The sequence below is a fragment of the Sprattus sprattus genome (genome assembly GCF_963457725.1).
Source record: "Sprattus sprattus genome assembly, chromosome: 5".
In the NCBI taxonomy this organism is placed as follows: Eukaryota; Metazoa; Chordata; class Actinopteri; order Clupeiformes; family Clupeidae; genus Sprattus; species Sprattus sprattus.
In genome coordinates, this window is record NC_137924.1 from 40,898,734 (window position 1) to 40,923,089 (window position 24,356).

General features: G+C 42.9%; 2 protein-coding genes and 1 pseudogene across 5 annotated transcripts in view; 2 read left to right on the forward strand and 1 right to left on the reverse strand.

Annotated features, from left to right (window-relative positions):
* The first annotated feature begins 218 nt into the window (after positions 1-218).
* Positions 219-12,470, forward strand: g3bp2b (G3BP stress granule assembly factor 2b). Of its 3 annotated transcripts, none has more exons than XM_080838288.1 (13): positions 219-398; positions 1,381-1,498; positions 1,732-1,813; positions 3,747-3,920; positions 4,248-4,335; positions 8,284-8,389; positions 8,513-8,744; positions 9,001-9,102; positions 9,238-9,334; positions 10,018-10,065; positions 10,246-10,374; positions 11,012-11,130; positions 11,355-12,470. In XM_080838288.1, exons 2-13 carry the CDS (start codon positions 1,404-1,406, stop codon positions 11,586-11,588), a joined length of 1,506 nt encoding a protein of 501 aa, XP_080694414.1. In that variant the 5' UTR covers positions 219-398; positions 1,381-1,403; the 3' UTR covers positions 11,589-12,470. The 3 variants fall into 3 exon arrangements, with proteins under 3 accessions (XP_080694414.1, XP_080694413.1, XP_080694415.1); XM_080838287.1 differs by having other exon boundaries at positions 1,386-1,498; XM_080838289.1 differs by having other exon boundaries at positions 1,386-1,498; positions 9,238-9,322.
* A 1,146-nt stretch (positions 12,471-13,616) lies between these two features.
* On the forward strand, positions 13,617-19,206 carry LOC308364991 (cyclin-dependent kinase-like 4; annotated as a pseudogene). Its single transcript has 11 exons — positions 13,617-13,784; positions 14,729-14,989; positions 15,815-15,993; positions 16,266-16,378; positions 16,808-16,956; positions 17,099-17,187; positions 17,278-17,374; positions 17,766-17,950; positions 18,041-18,122; positions 18,853-18,991; positions 19,112-19,206. The product of its transcript is annotated as a cyclin-dependent kinase-like 4 (transcript).
* Positions 19,207-24,069: 4,863 nt separating this feature from the next.
* LOC308366203 (sodium/hydrogen exchanger 9B2) overlaps positions 24,070-24,356 on the reverse strand; it is a gene marked incomplete at both ends in the record, with an annotated part of 8,476 nt that continues 8,189 nt past the window's right edge. The window contains one exon of the mRNA XM_080839838.1: positions 24,070-24,134. Within this exon, the coding sequence (XP_080695964.1) occupies positions 24,070-24,134 (65 nt within the window). The remainder of the gene's footprint in view (positions 24,135-24,356) is intronic.

Genomic DNA, 24,356 nt, shown 5'->3' on the forward strand with positions numbered 1-24,356 from the left:
TTAGCCAATCAAATAAATGGTGCTTTCCGTTTCTGCCTGGGAACTAATCTTGACCAATCAAAAATTCTAGAATTACATCCGGTAGGCCGATAGTTAAGGGTAAACGCTTCGTCTACCCACAGTGTGTACTTACACTTTAAAGTACATTCCAGACTAACTGACGTAATTTTGCCGCGACCCCGGCGGGAAAAAGATGCCTTTTGCGTCACACCCGGCTTAGCATTGGGGTTCCCTGCTCGCTCAGCAGGGGGTGAGACGCCGAAGTGGTGTGTGAAGACCAGAGTAATTCTGTGTCCCGAACGCCAATTGTTCGCCGGATTGGTGACATAAAAATAGGGTTATTTGACCGATTGCATACAGGGCACCGCAACGCCACGCCAACGACACTTTTCATCCTGGTGAGTAGCCCTGCGGCACCACAAAGCTAAGGCTAACCCTGCTAGCAAGACCCCACTTTGCTTTGTCTTCAAGTAGCTAGCCCGACTCACTGTCGTTTTCGTTGATCCAGAGACCTTTCCAAAAAATAGCTTCTCTTTTTCTGTCGTTTGTCGGATGTCTGATTATAAAATAGTATTTTATGTCAATTGTTGTAATGGACTTACAACACAACGTCAATTGTTAAATCCTGAGCTTTTCGTTGTTGCGCTACCTAGCTCCCTATCCCGTTAGTAAGATACCCCAGGTCTTCGCCATTGGTGAGGGGCAGTTTCCCCAGTCCTCGACAGGGTCAGCCTGGTGAATGTGTGATGGATGTGTTGGCGAACTTGCTTACAAAGACAACTGGTGTGACTGACTAATGGAATCCGGTGGATTCACCTGTAACTAAAGACGTTAAACCTTAAATAACTGGCTAATGTTAGCTTTATGGCTAATGCTGGACAGTGTTCTTGGTACTGCGCAGTTATTCGCTAGCTTGCTAGTGTTCCTTGTCTGCTTTCCGCTAGACAATTAACAGTTAGCTTGCTAGCCTTTATGTTACCCTGAACTGTCGTCGTACAACTCCTTACAACGTCTGTCCCATTATATGTGTGACCGATACATTACTTTTTTGACTATCCTAACACACCCATAAGGATTACGAATGTTATAACCAATTATGTCCGTCAATCAACATCAGATAACTACATGGCTACTGTATTATTAGTGACCGCAGTGGCTCGGGTAGGTATGATCAGGTGTCCGCGTAGGGATTTAATCCTGTTTACCACTCTCGTTTTTTGTCAGTTTAGGTTCACTTGTTTGTGCTGCAGCCAGTTGGCTCGTACACTATGTGTAATGCCACGTACAAGCCATTGCTTTGCTGTGGTCCTCTTATATCTCGTCGTTTGTGATGTGCTTCTATTGTCCCTTTCATATCACTAACTTACCTCTTTCTCCCAGTGCAGCTCTCTGCTCCCTAAGAGATGGTTATGGAGAAACCAAGCCCCCTGCTCGTAGGCCGCGAGTTTGTGAGGCAGTACTACACACTTCTGAACAAGGCTCCCGACTATCTGCACAGGTGTGTATGTAAGAGAGAAACATATTTGAAGTCTTGATTGAAACGTCTGAACATGTGATCAGAATCAGAAACAGATTTATTGTCAAGTAGGTCTAAATACGCCTACCTGAAATTTGAACATAAAAACATACACACACAATAGTGATGTCTTTGTCAGTGACATTGAGTGCTATTCACAAGGTATCTTATAGTTCTCTTCTCATTCAGCACTTTCTGCCGCCTTCTCCTGTTAGGTTCTATGGCAGGAGCTCTTCTTATGTGCACGGAGGCCTTGATGGCAGCGGGAAACCAGAAGAGGCTGTCTATGGGCAAGCTGTAAGTCGCACTCTGACACATACCCACACTGTTAATACACACGTGTATCGGTGTTACACAGCCAACCATATGCAACATGTATACTTTAATTGCTATCTAATGTTATTAGTTGTGATGGACCTGGGTACCTCCCAACCCGGTCAAATCTACAGACACACACCTGTGGTACACACGCTGCTGGCTGTCCGTCCTGTCCTGTCACTCGCAGTGAACAGTCCTGAAGGGAAAAGAACAGTTCAGCAGACACAGTGCACAAATTGAGCCAACAACACAGTCCGTGCAGCACCAACATTTTGTGTCCGTAAGAACTTAGCTACATTGACTCTGCATGCAAGCTTTAAAGCACTGGCTCATGGCCAAGAGAAAACCAAATCTATTTATGCTTTATTTATTTAAAATGTGCTTTTTAGCAACTTTCAGTACATTTGCACATTTTCATTCGTATGTAGGATTAGTTTGCTACTGGAGACTCGTTGATAATATATGAGGGTTGTTTATTTCATGCCGCTGCAAATCATAGTTGTTTACAACAGCAGCAATGATTTTAGGGTAGGTAGCTACACTATTTAGAAGGGAGTGAAAGGCTTTGAAGAGGTGAAGTGCTTTAGATCTGTAAAAAAAAAGTATTTGCTGTAGATTCAAATGACCGAGGTATTAATTCAAATACTTTGATTGAGATTGGGCACTGAGAAACGTGTCCATAACACTTAGCCATGGTGGATGTGTCCCCTCCCCACCCCACTGCCTTTGGAGACCCCCAAACCAGATTAATTTTCGCATTGCGTGAACTTGTGTCTGCTGAGGCATTCTTGAGCCCTGAAAGTCATTAAGGGCTTTTTGACAGTATCGTAATGGAAATCCTCTGCTGATTGCTGATTAACTGCAACGCATAATAAGTCTGATTAGCTCGTTAAGCCTTCAATTCCATAGTAAGTAAGTAAGACTTTATTTATATAGCACATTTCGTACAAGATTTGCAATTCAAAGTGCTTTACATAAAATCAATAAAAGCAAGCAGCAGGAGCAGTACATGGAGTAAAAGATAAATACAAAATGATCAACATCGTATCAGAACCTGGTGTTCTGATAGGCTTACTAACATCATGATAAAATAAATAAAAAACCCTTAAAACAGTTTAAAAGAGAAATAGTAAAAATAGTGCAAGTTACAGAGAAATAAATAGTGCCAGATAAAATTAATAGGTGCATCCAATCATTAGAAATTGAAAGTTGTGCTTCTCTTTGATTCTCCTCTGAACAAGCATCAAAACAGCCATCAAATTATCTGAAAACAAAGATTGTTCAGCACTATGGTTTAGCAGAGGGCTACAAAAAGTTATCCAGGAGGTTTCAGCTATTGGTCTCCACTGTAAGGAATGTTATTAAGAAATAGAAGGCAACAGGCACAGTTCTTGTTAAGGCCAGAAGTGGCAGACCAAGAAAAATAAAAAAGAGGCAAAGGCGAAGAATGGTCAAGGGCAACCCTCAGACCACCTCCAAAGTCCTGCAAGGTCATCTGGCTGCAGATGCTGTCACTGTGCATTGCTCAACTATTCAGCGCACATTGCACAGAGAACAGCTGTATGGAAGAGTGATGCAGAAGAAGCCTTTTCTGCACACACATCACAAACAGCCTCACTTGAGGTTTGCCAAACTACATTTGAACAGGCCAGGCTCATTTTGGAACAAAGCTATTTGGTCACAACAAGAGGTGTTGAGCATGGAGGCAAAAGAGCCCAGCATTCCTAAAAATATTGTGATATTCTGCTATTAAAGCCATAATTTTTTCGCCTGGTTTCCAACACACAAAACAACTGACTGGATAGTCTGGACTGCTGGTGGGAATAACACATGTGACCGTATACCAACAAAATGAATTTGTCACTATAAAAACCAGTTGCCTAAATATACCTTCTTCACTGTCTTTCTGTAGGAGATCCATAAGAAGGTGATGTCGCTGCAGTTCAGTGAGTGTCACACCAAGATCCGTCATGTTGATGCTCATGCGACCCTCGGTGATGGGGTCGTCGTCCAGGTGATGGGGGAGCTGTCCAATAGCGGCCGTCCCATGAGGAGGTTCATGCAGACGTTTGTTCTGGCACCAGAGGTGAGGGCTCATAATCGCACAGCCCATGTTGGAAATTAACAAATACACACGTCTTTAACGCTTCCATTAAGTTATACATTTCTCCACTCTTGCCAGAGCTTTATATCAGTGTTCTGTTTTAATTGTGAGCCAGGTCTAGTCTTTATTTATGGTACTGAAGCAGACACACCAATGTGGGTATGAAAACACCAACCAAAAATCAATAAAAGCCTTCTTTCAGAGTGAATACACTTTCTGGACAGATCATTTTAAAAACACGGCGGCGGACACACGCACAGATCAACCGATCCACAAACTCACTGTGTGCGCGTTTCTCTGCCTCTCCAGGGCACTGCAGCGAATAAGTTCTACGTGCACAATGACATCTTCCGCTACGAGGAGGAGCTCTACAATGACTCCGAGGCCGAGCTAGGTGGTAAGTGCTGTTCTCTTGGTTACAGCATACCCCTATCCTCACCAAGGTGATAATAGGTTTTCATTTTAAGATTCTTTTTTTTTAAGGTTCTGTTTAGTTTTACTTCATAGACTCATTCCTATTTGGTTATAGTTTATTTTAGTTTTAGTTAAGCACAAACGTTGTCAAGGAGTTATCTAGTCTGGCATGCAAAATAAACTACTTATCATTGAAGATATCAACATTTCCAGACTAAACATAACTGACATGAAAGACATAAAAGACAAGGGTTACATAAAACATGATTACATAATCAACCATTCACATTTTGACATGGGGGTACACCAGGGGTGGCCGTGCGATCCTCTTCTCATGGTACCGCACTCTAGAAAGCCGTACCATCATAAAGTGTGCCATGTACAACTGGCAGCAGCTCATTTTCCATAAACTTAGAGAAACCATTTACAGTGTAAACTGAGGTGAAGTAGAGCGCATGGAACACGGCACAGTGGGACAGCTGCCCTGTGAAGCAAGCAATGTTTGAAAAGAAAGTTATTATCTAACCTAGCCTACGTTATGGCCGTTTAATGGACTGCTCCAGCCAACAGAGTGTTTGGCTCTCATTTTGCCATAGTTTTGAGCTAATAAACTAAGCTAATAAGCTGTACGTTTTTTCAAGAAACAGGTTTTTTCTGTTTAAGATCACTTCGATGCCAGCTAGCTTACTTGATTATGTTTTAAAGAAAATGCCTTAACCCTATTGTGTAGCTTCACAACGTCTTTTCTGAGCATGTTGGCATTAGGCCGCAAGGTGAAGCACGAAAAGTGCTTTAGAAAATGAATCCCGTTCCACTCACTGGCATCTACACAATCTTTAGCTTATAAAAAAGAACGAGTCGTGGTTAGTTACCAAAAAAAAGTTCGTCGCTGATTTTCCAGTCGATTGTCTATATGGCTTTGTTTTATGCAGAACTAGAGACTTCAGAGCGTAATAAGATTTTTGTCGGGAGCCGTGCCACGGTTCGACACGTGATCATGCTACACCAATGAGAAGGCTGCTTTTTGACAACAGAATGGAAAAATGGCGGCTCCCGTGCGGTTAGAAACATCGTTAAAGATAGAGGAAAACACTTGAACATCCTCAAAATTGGGCTAAATTAATTCTAATTAATGCTGTATACATAGCCGCGTCCAAGAAGAACAATGAGGCAAATATACGATAAGTTTATTTTTATGTTAAGTCATTTAGATCAAGTTTGACATACATGGGCATACACATTACTGACGATCTTACATGGACTGTGAACACCCAGCACACCGAAGAAATCAAGGCAAAGACTGTACTTCCTACGTCAGCTAAGGTGATCTTAACTATGAGAAATCATAGGCTTAGATGATACACAAACAATTCCATGCAACATTGTAAGAAGTCATCACAGAAATACAATAATCATCCCAACTTTAGAAATCCAGCGAGGGGGTTGACTTTTCCTCATTGATCTGGAGCACTCACACCTAATTGTAAGCCCTGTCAGACCCTTGTTTGTAATTGTGATTAACATTAAATAAGGGTTAAATACATTATATCAGTAAGACACAGCACAAAATACAGTAGTAATAAGGATAAGTGCAACGGCCCAGTGGTTGAGAAACATTAGGACATCAAGTCTGAAAGGCCATCAGCGGTTGCACAGTGAAGAAAAGCCATGTAAATGCTTGAATTCTGAAGTTTGAAGTTTGCCCTTCTCAAATGCATATGTTGATACTCATGCCAATGTGGAAAAACTTCTAAACAAGCTGGGTCTTTAAAACATCACCTGATAGTAGTATTCATATGCAAAAACATACTATGTGGGAAAACATTTACAAGGTCTTCAACTCTGTTTGTGTGTGTGTGTGTGTGTGTGTGGAAGAGAAGACTGGAGAGAAGCCTCGTGAAGGTGCCCAGTGTGTGCACACTCACACTCACACACATGCACATCCTCATATAGGCTGTAAGGTGAATCCTGTTTCCGTTTCAACCCGCTACACTGTCTGACATCTACAGATGTGGCAGTCATTGCTGTAAGTGTGCAGACAGATTTGCCATGCACTTTATATGTTTTCACAGGGACTGGCAACAGGACATGTATCATTGACATTACCAAGGTGTCATCAGCTCTTGGAACCAGTGTGTTTTCAGCCTTGATCGGAATTCAAACATTTTCTGGGTGTGACTCCACAAGTGCCTTTAATGGCAAAGGAGAAAAAAAAGACATTTTCTGTTGCATGTGAGAAAGATGAGTACCTAAAGGCTTTTAAAAGTTTAGGTACTAACTTAAACTTGGAGCAGTCAACATTTGCATTTCTTTGCCAGTATGTATGCCACTTATATGATCAGTCGGCTGCTGATAATGTAAATAAAGCTAGGTTCAAGGCTTTCTGTATGACATCAGCCTTGCCAGAATTATCCATTCCCCCTACCACTGATGCCCTCCATCAGCACTGCAAAAGGGCAAACTACCAGGCTGCAATAATGAGGTCCTGTCTCAAACATAATATAAGTGCTCCATCACCTGCTGGATATGGTTGGCAAATAGAGAATGGGAACTTGCACGTCACCTGGATGACTAGAAATCCGGCCCCTGACAGTGTTTTGCATGTGATACACTGTGGCTGCAAAGGTGCCTGTGAGACAGACAGATGTTTTTCTGCAGGATTGTGTTGCATAGTTGACCTATGTCGTTGCTGTAGGAACTGGAAGATAACTGTCCTGACACTGACACTAACAGTGAGGACTGAGTGTCCCTAATCTGTTATTTCTTATTCAGTTTTGTACAGTTTTATATATCATATTTCATGTTTCATAAAGAGTGTTTTTATGGTTCATTAGTGTTGTTTTCATTTGTGGAAGAATGAATGAATGAATGAACAAACAGATGGTCATTGGTATTTACAATTACTGCCTTTTATTGATACATGGAGGTTTATTTGTCACATACATAAAAATACTACTGTTTTTTCTGTGCGAGTGTGAAGAAAGAAAGATCAAGAAATATTTTTCATAAATAGCAAGAGGGAGTTTAAAGAGTAGTGTGTGAAAAAAGGTGTAATTGATGTTTTATAGTCATTGTGTGTGTTCAGGATAAGGAATGCTTGAGGAAAGAAGCTCCTCCTCAGTCTCTCTGTTCTGGTCTTGTAGCAGCAGAGATGTTTGCCTGACCTCAGTGTTTTGAAAAGTCAATGGTCAGGATGTTAGGAATCCTTTACAATACCTTGGGCGCTGGTAGGTAGGTATTTTCTTGTAGGTCTCCTGCAGAATATGGAGAGATGCTCTGATGATTCGGTGCTGCAGTCACAGGCTGTACAGTTCCCATACCAAGTGATGCTGTCAGGACACACAGCTGATGGTGCTTAACTTCCTCAGCTGATGTAGGAAGTACAGTCTTTGCCTTGATTTCTTCGGTGGGTGTTCACAGTCCATGTAAGATCCACAGTAATGGGTATTCCCATGTATGTTAAACTTGATGTCAATGACTTAACATAAAAATAACATTATCGTATATTTGCCTCATTGTTATTCTTGGACGCGGCTATCTATACAGCACTAATTAGAATTAATTTAGCCCACTTTTGAGGATGTTCGGATGTTTTCCTCTATCTTTAACGATGTTTCTAGCCACACGGGAGCCGCCATTTTTCCATTCTGTTGACAAATGCAGCCTTCTCATTGGTGTAGCATGATCACGTGTCGAACCGTGGCACGGCTCCCGACAAAAATCTTATTACGCTCTGAAGTCTCTAGTTCTGCATGAAACAAAGCCATATAGACAATCGACTGGAAAATCAGCGACGAACTTTTTTTTGGTAACTAACCACGACTCGTTCTTTTTTATAAGCTAAAGATTGTGTAGATGCCAGTGAGTGGAACGGGCTGAAACGAAAACCGTGTTCACCTTACGGCCTACATGTCTGTCTGTATGTGTGCAGATTCAGAGGAGGAGGAGTGCGAGGAGGAGCAGCAGGATGTGCAAACCTCACCTGAGCCTCAGGAGGCCCCTGCCAGTGCAGCTTACTATGAACATGCCCCCGTCAGGTAACCACACACACACACACAACCACGACCCAGAGGCACATTTGCACTTTACCTAAAACATGAAAAAAATAACTTGTTGGACTAACCATGTCCTTACTACATGTGTGTGTCTGTACATCGTAGTAATGGTGTGGAAGAGCCACAGGAGGAGGTGGTCCCAGAGGTGGAGCCAGAGGTTCAGCCTGAGCCTGAGGCCAATCAGGAGCCTGCTGCTGAGCCTGTCCCAGAGGCGGAGCCACAGGCTGAAGAGGCGGGACCAGAGGAGGAAGAGAAAGTTCCAGAAGAGCCAGAGGAGAAAGGCCCTTCCCCTGCACCTGCACAGTCTCCACCCCCTTCCACACCTGAACCACCCAAGGTGAGATGAGCTGTCTGATTGGCTAAGGTAGAAGAGTGGATGAATTGAGTCTCTTCTTTTGGCTTCCTTTGAAAATGTAGTTTTCCCTGACTTGTTAAGAACAAAATTGTCTCTGGGTGTGGGGATGAATACCCTTGAAAAAAAAATGTATTAAGGAGCTGTACACTAATGTTGTGACCATTAACTGATAAGATGTGGATGTTCATTTGCTTTGATAACCCTGGCTGAATGCTGCTTTGTGATTGGTCCTCCTCAGACATTCTCCTGGGCTTCCGTTACCAGTAAGAACTTGCCCCCCAGTGGATCCCTCCCTGTGTCCGGCATCCCTCCCCATGTGGTCAAAGTCTCCAGCACACAGGTAGGTGCTCCTCGAGAAAAGAGCTATAGGTTTGTCTTGAAGACCTTTGAAGATGGTAAAATGACACCATTTCCTTGTTTAGTTCTTTAGTAGTTGTAATTTAGTTTGTTTGTTAATACATTTTTGTTCCTGCAGCCCAGGGTAGAGGTGAAGGCCGATGCCCAGGTGTCTATGCCTAGAGACCAGCGAGCACGGGAGAGGCAAGGCTTCAATCCGAGAGGTAACCGCCCAGGTGAGGGGACAAAACACCTCCGTTACGTCAACACATGGCAGCCCACGCAGCATAGACACTCAGACAATAGAACTCGGCAGGGTTTGCCCAGTGCTTGGCACACACAGCGCTGCATACCATAGGCACCCAGTGCCACCATGACTTAGCAGTTGGCATGGCTGGTGCCGTGGATGCTGGCAGACAGCAGTAGTTACAAAAGTCCTGTGCTGTGCTGGTGTGCAGTAGAAGCTTATGCCGTCTAGTTTGAGGTCCTCATTTACACCCAATTGTATTATGGACATTGATATGACATGAATGATGCAAAATGAAAATGTTGAAAAGTATATGTTGCCAGGGGGAGCTGTGGCGCAAACTGTGTCCCCGGCGACCCGGGTACGAATCCGACATGCGGTTATGTCCCATCCCACTCCCCATCTCCTTCTCCAGCTCAATTCCTGTCTACCTCCACTATCCTGACTGATTTAAAGGCTTAAAAAAAGGCCGGCTCGTGCTTCTACAATCAGAGCGTGTGGTGCAATTATCTTATCTCTGACTAATCTTCCAGTTGGTCCAATATATAGATGTCCTCACATACATATAAATAACTTGACGAATTATTATGAATTCCATCTTTATGTTCTGTTGTAACTTTTTGTAGGTAGCTTGTGTCATTAATTTAATGTGTGTGTGTGTGTGTGTTTTAGATGGTGCAGCTTCAGAATCCGGTGGAAAACCCTACTTCAGTTTTAAAGGTATGAACACACTCACAAATACCCACTTGTACGCACACTCATTCACATGGGGCCAGATGAATGGCTTGTACGCTTCGGGAGCCCTGTTAAAGATACTCTTCAAATCCTTTAAATTACGTGAAACTCCAAATATGTGACGGATTTCTGTGTGTGTGTGTGTGTGTGTGTGTGTGTGTGTAGGGCGTGGGGACGGTGAGCCCGGTGACCAGGAGATGCGCAGGACGGTGCGGTACCCCGACTCCAACCAGCTGTTTGTTGGCAACCTGCCACACGACATCGACGAGGTGGAGCTCAAGGACTTCTTCATGAGTAAGTTGGCTTTTTTCAACCCCTTTTAGTCTAAAGGTGATGTGTGATTAGTTTTGCCATCTTTTTCACATGCAGGGACGTAATAACTAATTTTTAAAATACACAGGGGAACACAAATGTCCGGCAAGGCAAATATTTTGTAATTCCTGCTGGATGTATTTTTTTTAGTTCTCGAAAAGAGGACATGCCCGTGTAGAATTATATTACAATGACTGTTGGGGGGGACAACTTTGTGAGGGGGGGACATGTCCCCCCCAGGATCTCCGCCTATGGCTGTGGTTAAATAAACTTGTTATGTGGAGAACTAGCAAGCTAACAAGCATAGAATCAGAAACGACAAGCTCAAGGATTTGGGCTTAGCAACAATGGAATCAGTTGTAACCTAGCAACATTATCCATCATGTCTGTGATTTAAAAAAAAAATGTTTTAACTGAACCAAATGGTCCCTTTTGTAGGCAAAATGATTTTATGTTTTCATGAAGCCAGAAGCCAAAGCTACTGCCAACATAAGTTGCTGAGTAAACCTTGACAGTTGTACATGGAGGCAGAGTAGAAACCTCCAAGGTTGTAGTACAGAAAGGAGCAGTAAAAATATATGTGGGTGTAAAGTAATCGTTTGATATTGTCTGTGTGCAGCTTTCGGGAATGTGGTTGAGATGCGCATCAACACCAAGGGCGTTGGCGGGAAACTTCCCAACTTTGGCTTTGTTGTGTTTGATGACTCTGAGCCTGTGCAAAGGATCCTGGCAGCTAAGGTGGGATAACCACACACACACACACACAGGCTTATGTGTATTTTCGACTCTGGCTTTAAATGTGTTCGGCATACTGAACTTTGTTAACCAGAAGGTGAAGTGTTCAAACCTTGTTTGGTAACGTCTATCTCTGTAACCAACCATTTAATGCTTAATAGATCTAAGTGTCACTCATGAGTGCGATGGACTGGAAATTAAAAGAATCGATTTCCCCCCCAATGCAGCCTGTGATGTTTAGAGGGGAGGTGCGTCTGAATGTGGAGGAGAAGAAGACTCGTGCTCTGCGGGAGAGGGACATCCGAGGAGGTGGAGCCGGAGGAGACATGCGCCGTGGAGGAGGAGCCCGAGGGCCAATGGGCAATGGCATGGGGCGGGGACCACCACCTTCACGTGGAGGGATTGGCTCTGGCAGGGGAGGCGGCCAGGGCGGAGAGAGATTCGCCGGGCAGAGGCGCTGAAAGGCGAAGCTAGCTTGGCCTATGGTGTTGTCGTATGTTGTGACGGAGGGAAGAAAGCGACAAAATATCCCTACATTCACAGCGCTCTTTCTCTCTCTTACCCTCTCTTTATCTTTTCTTTCTTCATTTCTATCTCTTTCTCTGGAATGTCCCTGGACTGCCTAACTGCTGAAGCAGAACAAGAGATCCTAAAGGAAAGCTTTTTTTTTTTGTTCATTTTTGTATTATTATTTCTGAGGAACAAAAAAGAACTGGTGATGTCACTTGGAGGTGGGAGGGGCTTCTGGATTGGTCAACCGGGAAAGCTTGCACGCAATGGACGCAAATCAAAGCTCACACTCGATTAATTTATTTTGGTAGTTAATAATAATGCGAGATGGTGCCTTATAACTGTTTTCTCTCTCTCCCCCCCTCATCCTCTTTCTTTCTCCCGGTCTGTGTGCTGTGAGATGGGTGACACCGCAGCGGTGTGAATGGTTCAAATGATCAATGCTGGTATTCTTGTGTGCATGCACGTGTGATTGTGTGTGGTAGACGTCGGGTCTTTCTTGTGAGTAGGTTGAGCTTTTTGTGGTTGAAGGAAGGCTTGTGCGTGTGTGTGTGTGTGTGTGTGTGTGTGGTGAGTGAACACGTGTGTACTTCAGTTTGTGTGTGTGTGTGTGTGTGTGTGCGCGTGTGAACGCGAGTGTCCTTCTGTGAAAACTTTACAGCTCCCGCTCGTGATGACTGAATGTTCCGCTCTTTTCTACAGAAAGTTAAAATGCAAGTGACCTGCAGAGCCCCGCGCCTCTTACCCGCTGGGGCGTTGCACTGCTTCCGGCTCCCGAGCGACCAATCCCAACTGTGTGTATGAGTGAGCGTGTCAACTTTCAATAAAAACGAAACTACTGAGAAACTGCACATGAGGACATCTTTCTTTAAACACAGCTTTTCTAATGCTTAAAGCATAGGAGTCCTCAGAAAAGTGTTTACATTCTATTGATGGAAGTAGTTTCCCTGAACTTTGGGCATTATTTTCTGCAAAAATGACTTGATTATGGTAAGCTTTCAATTTATTGGACGTTAACATATTTGACAGTTGGCAAGCAGAGAGGGTAGCATATGAATTCTGGGAATTTTTCATCCATAGCTCCTCTGCTTCAGCACACACCTCTCGAATATTGACTGGTATGACCTTCAATCCCTCACATTTTATTTAACGTTTACTGGTGTAGGCTATTCGAGTTTGAGAAGTATGGAACATTCCAATAGTTTCTCTGCAAACATTCAAGCGAGGAACTTTTAAAACAGACGAATCCCGTTTAAAAAGAAACTGCAACGCGGGACACTACAGATATAGGGGTATTTGTAAGGAACCTTCTCCCATGGTCTTTCACCTGAACGACCGCTCGCTGATAAAAAGTTGCATTCTGGTTTAGCGCTAATGGTAGAAACCCTGTCTAATTCAATTTCAATCGCTTAATGGATGTCTAGTACATGTCAAAGCGTGGGTGTGGGTTCCTAAGCGTAAGTCTTGCGGTATGTATCTGGACGACACCGTCGATCCCAGACATTTTTAAATGGGATCTTTCTTTGTATCCATCTCGCAGGAGGACCGTTGCTATGGGTAACCTGTGCTGACAGCTGATCCTTGTCCCGTCGTTCAACTGGAAATTAGCCCAGGTGCAAGCAGGCGCGAAGAGAAGATACTTTAGAGCGTGACGACTCTTTCGTGGCGACAACTTTGTCGCCTGACCACCTGGCGTGTATCCAAGTTGGCTATCACTTTGAAGGGTCAAGTATAATAGCCGGTGAGAGAGGGGTCGCGAAAGATGCCCCGCTCAACAATTATTAATAGAAACGAAGGTTTAGTTTAGCAAATGTTTAATGGTTTAACTTCAGTGCTTTGTAACAGACTCCGAGCAGTCTTGGTAAAATGAAGCCGCTGTGTGCGGGCAGGTTTGAGACGCTTCATTATTAAGGCTGGCTGAAGTTACACAACAAAGACATTGCAGTATCGCACAGTTGAAGCACGCCTGCTTGCGCTTGATGGAAAAGTATGAGAATTTGGGGCTTATCGGGGAGGGCAGTTATGGGATGGTGCTGAAGTGCCGCAACCGCGAGACTGGGAAGATTGTGGCTGTCAAGAAGTTTTTGGAGAGTGAGGATGACAAAAGCGTGAGGAAAATCGCTCTTCGCGAGATTAAGATGCTTAAAGTAAGATTTGTTTTCTTCAGGTTTGAGGTGTGTGAGTAAAGTAAACTGTCAGACTAAGTGCCTGAATAGGTGGTATAGACTCTGTTTTCATTGTTAACATACAGTAGGGGAGAGTGGGGTGGTTTGTGCCAGCGGGGAAGTTGTGCCACCCCTTATTTCTAGGGAACCATAGAAGAAATGTGTCAAGTGACCACACATTTTTGAAGAGTCAGCCATTTAACTCATCCTGCAAAGAAGATAGCCTCTTTGCATGAGAGACATTTAAGTTAAAAAAACAGGTTTTAAAGTAACATTTCAATGATCACGTTTTTTTTTTATTGTTGTGTCTAAACAGTTATAGACAAGTTTGAAAACATTTCACACATTTTTTAGTGCTTTGGTAAGCTACATAATGAGTCTATATAGCTAGCATGATTTAAGCTCAAAACAGCTGGATGATGCATTTTTTCCAAAAAGGTGGGATTGGGGTGATTTGTGCCAAAGGGCCTGGGTTAAGTTGTGCCAGTGATCTGTATAGATAATTGCATTCAATTTGGTCTTCATTTGAATTTCATTTTGTTCTGAACATGTGTTCATGTTAATTACCTTTAAATAGAATTGACTCAACTCAACTTTGTTCTGATGTGTTCAGGAAGCCCTAGGCCTTGTTTAAGAAAATGACCTTTGGTGTGCTCATGTGGCGCAATAGGCTTGTAGAAAATCGGCCTTTGATGTTGTAAAATAACTTTAAATAAACCGTGAATGAGTAATTTTGCATTGAATTTCTCTAGCATTTATATAGCATCACAGTTTCTGAGATGTAAATATTCTGTTTTACTTAAATAATCAATGGCACAATTTACCCCAAACCCCTCGCTTAAAAGTCACTTTAAGTAAAAACTGGCACAACTCACCCCACTCTCCCCTACCTGCAAACACTTAAACACTGATGCTCTGTGTGGCAGCAACTGCGGCATGAGAATCTGGTCAGCCTGCTGGAAGTGTGTAAGCGGAGGCGCCGCTGGTACCTGGTGTTTGAGTTTGTGGACCGGAACCTTCTGGATGAGCTGGAGCTCCATCCCTCTGGGCTGGAGCAGAACCGATGCCGGGCCTATTTGAATCAGATCCTGCGGGCTCTCAATTACTGTCACCAGCACAATGTGTGTATGTTTATGTGAACTCGGATCATTGTCGCCACCATCAGTGTCTCTGTGTGTGAGCAGATGATGTTTTTCACTTTTTACAACAATGCACTCTTGATGTCTGAGCATAGTCATATCTATCTGCTGTTGTAAGTGCTCTTAAAAACCCTTTGCATATGTTTGAGAAAGCCGTACATTTACCCTGCAGGGTCCTACATGCTTTTCGCTATCCTGTGTTTATGTGTCCATGTGTGTGTTCTGTCCTACCCTTAACCCTAATCCTTATTGTGTCTGTGTGTGCGTGTGGTGAAAGCTGATCCCGCTGTTGATGCCACACCACGCAGCATTGACTCGAGCAATTATTTGACACACACACCACACACGTGCACATTCACACACAAACACCCCATATCTCTTATCTGTTATTCAGTTAGGTAGTGATGAATATTTTAATCCAATTAGGCATGCTCAGATTAAGGTTTGGCACCGTTTTTTTTGTTTGGTACTGATGCTGGTGGTGGTGGGGGGTTCAGATTGGTACTGTGCTTTTCACCGCGCAGGTTACAAAAACACATTCTTATTCTCAGTCCCTAACCAAACCAGACACTGAAATTGCCACAGTTACACTGTTACAATTGTGTTTACTTAATATAATGGCTTCTTTCTAAACAAGTTTTTACACTCAAACACATATTCAGTGTACTGTTGCACTGGACTGTTTGAAAGCACACCCATTGAAGGTGAAAGTCCCTTTGCATACAACACACTCACCCTGCACAGCTTGGTCTGTAGTTTTTCACTGACGAAGCGAATGGAACCGCATTTCCTAGCCATAGCCATCATTTCCGTACCCATAGCGTACATGCCTGGTAATTTTCTGTTTATTTCATTTCTGGTATTTGTGTGCAGATCATCCACAGGGATGTGAAGCCAGAGAATGTTCTGGTGTCACAGCAGGGCGTGGTGAAGCTGTGTGACTTTGGGTTTGCACGGACACTGGCTTTGCCGGGAGAAGCCTACACAGATTATGTGGCCACACGTTGGTACAGAGCCCCTGAACTACTTGTTGGAGACCCCAAATACGGCAAGTAGGTACTGAAGAGAAGCAGTGGGTTTGTGTTTAAATGCCATGCATGTCGGAGAGTGGACAAGTGGCGTGTGCGCCTGTGTGTGGCCGATATCTGAGCAGTTGTGTGTTAGTCTACAAATATGAATGTGTCTCTCTGTGTGTGGTTGTGGATATCTGAGCAAGGGTGTGTGTGTGTGTGTGTGTGTGTGTGTAGGGCCGTGATATGATGCAGAGGTGTGTGTTAATATTATGTGTATGTGTGTGTGAGTGACAATAACACTGTGTGTAAAGGGCTGTCGATATCTGGGCTGTGGGGTGTGTGTTTATGGAGATGCTGACGGGAGAGCCTCTGTTTCCTGGTGACTCTGACATCGACCAGCTCTACCACATCATCCGATGCATCGGTAAGCCACTCACGCACACACACACACACAAAAGCATCAGTCAAGTGCCTCCCTCAGCAAACGCATTGTACTGTTGCACTGCCAGGCAAACCCTGTCACTGACAGGCAGGTAGCTGTCCTTATTGAGTGGGCCTGAAGAGGTTGCCCCCCCCCCCCCCCCCCCCATTATTCCCTTACAACAAGACTAAAACTAGACAGTCTACCAAATACCAGACTTTACCCTCCCTGCTTATAGCGTTAATTGATAGCTGTCAAAGTGAAAATAATTTCCCAAAACAGTGCTTTTCTTTTAAGAAAAGTTTAAATTTCTGTCTAAAAACATGCAATCCATATTGTTTCTCATTATTTACATTGGAATGGTGAGGGGAAAGTTCTCAGAGAGGCATGTGCAGTTAAGGCTTATTCTTTTGTGTGTGTGTGTGTGTATAGGTAATCTTACACCACGGCACCAAGAGATGTTCTATAGGAACCCACTGTTCTCTGGAGTCAGTCTTCCTGAAAACCCAAAACACACAAATGCTCACACACTCGATATACGCTTCCCCTCGCTCACACACTCTGCTGTCAACCTTACCAAGGTAAAGAAAATACAATCACACACACATACACTCACACACCCAACCTTATACACTACTCTATACATGTAAGCTTCACACACATAAATGTCTCACAAATTGTTTACAGTTGATGTTTTAGTGTGTATGTGTGTCTTTGTGAAAGGAATGTCTGCAGATTGACCCCGAAAACAGACCATGCTGTGTGGAGCTCCAACAACATGAGTATTTCACCAAAGATGGCTTTAATGTCAGGTACCCACACTTTCACTTTCCCATTTACACACACACTCACACATTCACACACAGGGACAGGAAAACTCACAAAGCTCAACTCTACTTCAGGTTTCATCAGGTGCTAAACTATAAGGAGGACCTGAAAGAGACCAATACCTCACCCAAAGGAGTCAGAGCAACTAAACTGGAAACAGAGGAGAGGAGGGTAAGACAGACCCTCATGAACACGCTTGGACACTTGTTCATACACATGCTCTGTCCTGACTCCAAAGAGAACGGTATGTAAATACCAATGACTGTAAATAAATTGGTAAATTGGTAAATACATATCGTAACGGGGTATAATAGCGGCATGTGTGTGTTATCGGCTACATTCGCGTTTGTCATGTTAATATATTATTAAACTTAGCATATCAATTGCTTAAGAGACTTTTAACAAACTGCCCAATAACCGACGCTACACTACAAGCCACTGAAACCCACTGTTTCTTTCCCTCTATCATCTCTCTCTTTCTCTTTCTCTCACACATGCACACACACACAAACACACACACTCTCATGCATCTTAATCTTCTTCACCCTCTTCATCTTAATAGGCTCCTATCCCTAAAGACCTCACTCCTAAGACCACGCCCACGGCACCTGCAAAACCCAAAGAGGAAGAGGCGGAGTCCCGCCCCCTCACAAGCCAGGGCTCCGCCTCTACCTCCTCAAGACCCATCCCTCCAATTACCCACAACCACCTCACAAGTGGGGTGGGGCCAGTGGCAGGAGCACATAGGTACTACATTTCCCAAAATGCTTTTTTTTTTAATTTCCACTGTGTGTTTGTACACTCATGTGCAGTACTTGTGTGTGTCTGTGCATTTAGATCCTTTGACAAGACTAAGAAACACGCGAACATCTTCAACCGAATCCCACAGCAGTCCGTGTCCAGTCACCTTGCAGCACAGGTTTGTGTGTGTGTGTGTGTGTGTGTGTGTGTGTGTGTGTGTGTGTATGTGTGTGTGTGTTTGAGGGGGGTTATTATTAGTATCGACTAGTATGAGTTTGAATGTTTGTGGTAATGCATGTTCTTCAAGGATTTAGAGCAACACTCAAGTCCTCCCAGAGTAACAGTTCTATGGTCACGGAGACTTAGGCATTCCTGCCTCTGTGTTCTCTGAGGGGCACTTGAGGTCATGCCAGGACAAGTAGCATGCGTGGCTTTGCAAATGATAATATAATCATTTGCTGTGTTCATGATTTATTCATTCGTTTTTGTGATACCTTTAGTATTTAGCACAGTTGTAATCAAGGTAATCCATATAAATCAAACAGCAATGCATAGAGAATGTGTATAATAAACCCTTTTGATAGGATCAGAGGGCAGAGCTGTTGACTGGTTAAGGATGTGTTCCGGAATAGGCTTGGTTGCCGGGGAGATAAAGAGCCCTTCAGCACAATGGATTGACCGATGCTGAGACAGTTACAGCAAGATACTGAAGCGCTTTTTGTCAGATATGGAGTGTGTGTGTGTGTGTGTGTGTGTGTGTGTGTGTGTGTGTGTGTGTGTGTGTGTGTGTGTGTGTGTTTATGTGTGTGTTTTTTTAGATAAGTAACTCTGTTATAATAATAAGATTTATGAGAGTTGTTTATGTAGAGGTTTGTGTAAGTTAACGTGTGTGTATGTGTGTTCTTCAGATACCCAGTGAGAGAAGTTTGGTGTGTGAGCGGTCGGTTGGGACAGTGATGAAGAGAAGGGACACACACACACATCGGTCAGATGTTCGACTCCCTGAACTCAAAAACACACTGCTGCCAGAGCTCAGAGGAACAGAGGGTAGAGCTGTTTGTGTGTGTGTGTGTGTGTGTGTGTGTGTGTGTGTTTATTTAATGTTTAGAGTTAATGGTTTTGTTTTACTTATAAATCAAATCTGGCATGTGTATGTTGGTGTCACAGGAAAACACAAGTCCAATAAAGAGAAAGATCAAAAGAAAGACACAAAGATTCCATCTATAGCGCCAATGGACCTGCACTGCAGTGCAAATATGTGACAGGTACACGAACACTTACATATTTGTTTGTTTGTTTGTTTTGTCTAAATAGAGTATGATAATTAGCTTATCCAGGTAACCTCTGCAGTTACTTGTGACATTGGGTGTACTTTCAGATTAAACTGTACTCTGAAAGGTGGATACATTTTACCTGAGGTAATATAAGATTTTGTATTTAAACCTGACTTGTTTCAGGTGCCCTTTTAACTTGGGTGGCAGCTTTCTTCCACCTTTCCGAGATGGTTACTCCTTCCTGGCAAGCCGTATAGGATCAATCGTCCATTCCCTCTTACTTTATTTAATCTCTTTTTCCTCTTTTTAAGTGCCAAGATGGGTAACCCTAGTTATCTTTCCCTTGCCCCTTAATTCAATGAGGCATGAATTCCGTGCTTCATTAACAGTGAGCTGGCCTGCCTGTGTCTTACTCACATGATCTACAGAAGCCTGTGTTGGCGAACGTGACCCTTTTATGCAAACGTGCACACACTCCAGTTAAGCATTGCAGAGCCAACTACCCGACATCTTTATCACTGTAGTAGTGCCGTTTTAACACCAATTTAGGCAATTAGGGTTTGTCAACCTGGATAACCCCTTGTTAAACCTAAGGAGGTTAAAATCCCTTTGCAGTACAGCCCTCAGGGCTGATCACTTTGTGTGTTATGTCATGTACAGGACTGGTTACACAATTCAACCGTAATGTCACTGGAGCCATGAATAATAAAACCCTAGATCTACCACTGCTTTAAATTGTTATGTCAGCATAACAAGTGTTGGTTTAAGATTCTTTCAAAACACATGCACATCTGTACATAGATGTATATTTATGAAGGCTATTCATTTTTTTTACCTGGTTGTTATTTGATTGTTACAGGTAGGTGGAAACATTTTCTGGGAAGAGAGAAGAATATGGGGACAAAACGTATGATGAGAGCATAGGAGAGAACATGGATCATGTGGACGTGATTCTGAAGCTTCCCTCATTCTTTTGTTCACACTGTCAAATGCCTCAGTCCTCTGACTTATACATTTGAAAACCTTATAAAGCGACAGTAATATGCACTACACCTTATATTTCATTTCTAGTTCTAGTAACCTCAGTAAGCTACACTTTGCAAAGCTGCTTAGACCAGTTTAGTATAGACAAGGTTTAGACAAGGTTTAGTATTACTCAGTGTGTGGGTCTCCAGTGTGAAACCGGATAATTTTTTGAAGATTGTCCAGGAGCCATTTGTAAGCACAAGACATAGACTGTATACAATCCTGTTACATGTTTTTTGTTTATTTTGTGAAGACGTTGAGACAGTGATAGTCTATACCAAGACATTGAAAGGAAAGATGACATAAATGCTGAATTTACCTGAGATTGTTTCATAATTTATTTTTGTACAAAACATTGTATTAATTGCTGTTCTCTTGATACATGTATTCTTTGAATGTTCTCATTTTGCTGCCCGTTGTGTAGATTAAAAGAACAACCAAAGACCATGTCTGTATTTGTAATAACATCTAAAAGTGATGCCTATTGTTAATATAAAATGGAGTGAGTGAGTGAGTGAGTGAGTGAGTGGCAGGGCGAGCGTGAGTGTTCAGTCTACCCCCTGACCTCCTCAGATGAGTCTGACTCTGATGATTTCTGAAGGAGTTGACCCCAGGCCACTGTGTGCACAGACCGCACCATCCCCTGAAGCCTGGCCCCACCACCGTCCTGACCTAGCACTTTCAACCATGGCAAAACAGCAGCGCTACCATGACGACGGGTTGTTCCCATGACCCTGGCCATCGGAGCAGGTTTGTGAGCAGCGCCTCTCTGATTGGACTGGAGGAAGATCAACAGAGAACGCAATTGGTTCCTTTTGGTGAGGGGTGTGGTGTGCGCTTTAGGGGTGGGGTCCCGGTGAGGTTGTAGTGGCGGCTGAGTTGGTACCGGAACCACCGCGGTTGGAAGTGCTGGGACTACTGTCACAACCCAGCAGACAGGTGGAACTGGGGCTCCATCGAGCTCAGGTGGCTGGAACCCTTCCAACAATGGAAGCCCTAATCCTCGAGATCCGCCAAAAACATTTATAAATCATTTTAGTATGTAACCCATTATCCATAAAGCATTAAAGCACATTCATAACGGGTTATGATGTATTTATAGTGCTGCATAATGATTGACATAAGTCTTCATCACTACTTGTATATATAGTAATGACCACATGCTTACAAAGCGTTACAATGTTATAGTATAAGCCCCTAGAGTTTGAAGTGAATGAATAAAAAAAGCTTCTTTTACCTCTTAATAAATGGCACTGATGACACCTGTGTCTTATGCCAAAGGCTGTTTATTCACCAAATGCTCTTTACATGGCTATACATGACCCCATACAATAATGGTTGCGTTGGGCTTATACTACAACATCATAACACTTTATGGGTGCAGTCATGTCTATTTATGTACACTTGTGTCGGGTGGTATGATGCATTATAAATACTTTACGGATACCGAATCGGGAATACTTTTGATAATAGATGATGATAAAGCAAGATTACAAGTAATAGTTAAGCCTACATTAGAATTTGTTAACCGTGTTATTTATGAAGAACAATATTAGAAAACAGTTTGCATAGTCTGTCATTATTTACAGTAGATTGCTATTAAAAGGGATTATGATGGTAAGATAATTTAGATTCAGTGAGTATTTATACCACCTGCCAGAACCACCTGTCCTCTCATACTTTGGTGCATGTGTGTGTTTGTGTGTGCGTGTGTGTGTATTTGCGTGCGTGTGCCTGCGTACGCGTCTGTTGTGTGCGTGTGTGTTTGTGAGTGTGTGTCTGTGTGTGCGTGTGTGTGAGTGTGTGTGTGTGTGTGTGTGTGCGGCTGAAGTGTGCAGACTTACCTGAGGAACCTTCAAAGAGTAGAGTCAGCAGGAAGAGGACCAGTGCAGATGTGAGAGAGACCATCACACACATTGTGTATTCAAACACACATACACAGACCGACAAAGAGACACTTTTATGCTCCTTTACAGCATACAAGCAGTGTCTTTTCTGAAGCACAAAAATACAAATAGAAATTGAAACGTTGCCAGACACTATATATTCCTGTTGAAGATCACTGAAGAACACGCACACAAAAGTACACACACACTTTTCGGGCGAGCTTTTAAGCACACTTTTAAGCGCAAGGAGGGATCTCTCCACCCAGACATGTTAAGCTTGTGGATGTGAGAGCGAGGGAGTTTGGAGTGATGCAATGTAGCAATGATCCCTGCAGTGGGTGTTCTCTCCTCAGAGATTACTGGGGGGAGAGAAGAGATTACTGAAGGAAAGGGAGAAGGTGTGTGTGTGTGTGTGTGTGCGTGTGTGCGTGTGTGCGCATGTGCGTGTGTGCGTTTAGTTCAGTTTAGAGAGAGAGTTTAGAGAACTGACCGACAGCTAAGGCTATTTTTTTAAATATTCTTTTCCCAGGATACACAGATCCAAAGAACGACTGACAGTGTTCACATGTGTTACAATTGTCAAATGCCATTAAATCTAACTATGTCTAACTATGTTCACATTCTGCCAGGGGCTTCAGACAGCAAGGGAGAGAGAGATAGAAAGTATCAATGATGATGTGGAGGACAGTACATTTGAGTGAGATTGCACAGTGAGTGAAGACATACAGTAACATTTTCTTGAGAATTGTGTGTCATAGTTTACGTACTAGTGTGTGTGAGACGAGATGTGTCTGTTGTGTTCATGTGCTTGTCTGTACAGTGTGTGTGTGTGGGGGGGTTTGTGTGTGTGTGTGTGTGTGGAGGAGTGTAAGGGAGGGAGAGGCTGTGTTTTGACAAGGTGTGTGCATAGAGGAGCAACATAATTCTCTTTAAAATGATTATCCTGTCTGCACCACATAAACCTCATCAGTATTTTGGTATTTGTCCTCTCCCTTAAGTAAACACGCTGCAGACAACTTGTGTGTATGTGTGTGTTTCTGCATGAGAGATTGTCTTAAAGTGTGTGTGTGTCTCTCTCTGTCTGTGTGTGTGTCTGTCTATAACAGGAGTTTTGGACAGACTGGCCGCACCTGCACTGACTTGATCTCTGTGACATTGGTTGCTATGACAGCAGGCAGATATGCGTGTCGTATTTCTTTGCGTGATAGGTTTCCTTAGCCACACCCACCAAATAACTTACCAAGGATGAAATTACACACAAACCAGGAAAAGTTTACATTTTCTTTTGTTTCCAACAGGGTTATTATAGCTGTTAATTTAAGGGAAACTTATTACAGTGAAAACCATGAATAGAACTAAAACTAGCATTGTTAATAGTAATGAAATAAAAGTGAAGAAAAACACGAAAACTAAACGCTGCACAAACTAAAACAAAATAGACTTCCAGGTTAAATACCCATAAAGCTATAAATATAAATGAGCACTAAAACTAAATCTAAATAAAAAACTTAACTAAAAGACATACATAAATATAAAACATTTAATAATTACAAAACTATAATAACTCTGGTTTCTCACCTCAGTAGCACACAGAGTTCATGTTTAGATGCATGCAAGCATATATGTCATTCTCAATAAATAAAAAAGTCTCCTTGAACCCACAATGTTTAGCATTTTGAGCAATTTAATCAGAGCATTTATCAAAAGTAATCTTTCACTTTGATGTTTCAGATGTTCTTAAAATCTTGCCGGTTGTTTGAGCAGAATGACCTCATGACTGTCTGTGTGAGCATAAGAATATGACTCTATTAGCTAGCTAAGTAATTTGCTTAAACACAGATACAGTAAATTCAAGGAAAGTAATAACATAAATAGTAGCATCTTCCATCAGTGCTCTCTCTCTCTCTCTCTCTCTCTCTCTCTCTCTCTCTCTCTCCATCTACAGTTTGCTTTCGTAGGTTGCGTTGTCTTTGCCATCAGGAGCTGCAGCTGCTTCTGGTTTCTCTATGAAAAGAATGACCAAGACCAAGACCACACATGTAAACACACAGACAACAGCTTTTCATGTGTGTTTATGTGCGAATGTGTGTGTGTGAATGTGTGTGTGTGTGTGTGTGTGTGTGTGTGTGTGTGTGTGTGTGTGTGTGTGTGTGTGTGTGTGTGTGTGTGTGTGTGTGTGTGTGTGTGTGTGTGTGTGTGTGTGTGTGTGTGTGTGTGTGTGTGTGT

Excerpts from the sequence above, each read along its gene's own strand:
- g3bp2b (XM_080838288.1), top strand. The coding sequence starts at position 1,404 with ATGGTTATGGAGAAACCAAGCCCCCTGCTCGTAGGCCGCGAGTTTGTG. Across the intron at positions 1,499-1,731 it reads GCTCCCGACTATCTGCACAG|GTTCTATGGCAGGAGCTCTT; the intron begins GTGTGTATGTAA and ends TTCTCCTGTTAG. Across the intron at positions 10,375-11,011 it reads GCTCAAGGACTTCTTCATGA|CTTTCGGGAATGTGGTTGAG; the intron begins GTAAGTTGGCTT and ends GTCTGTGTGCAG.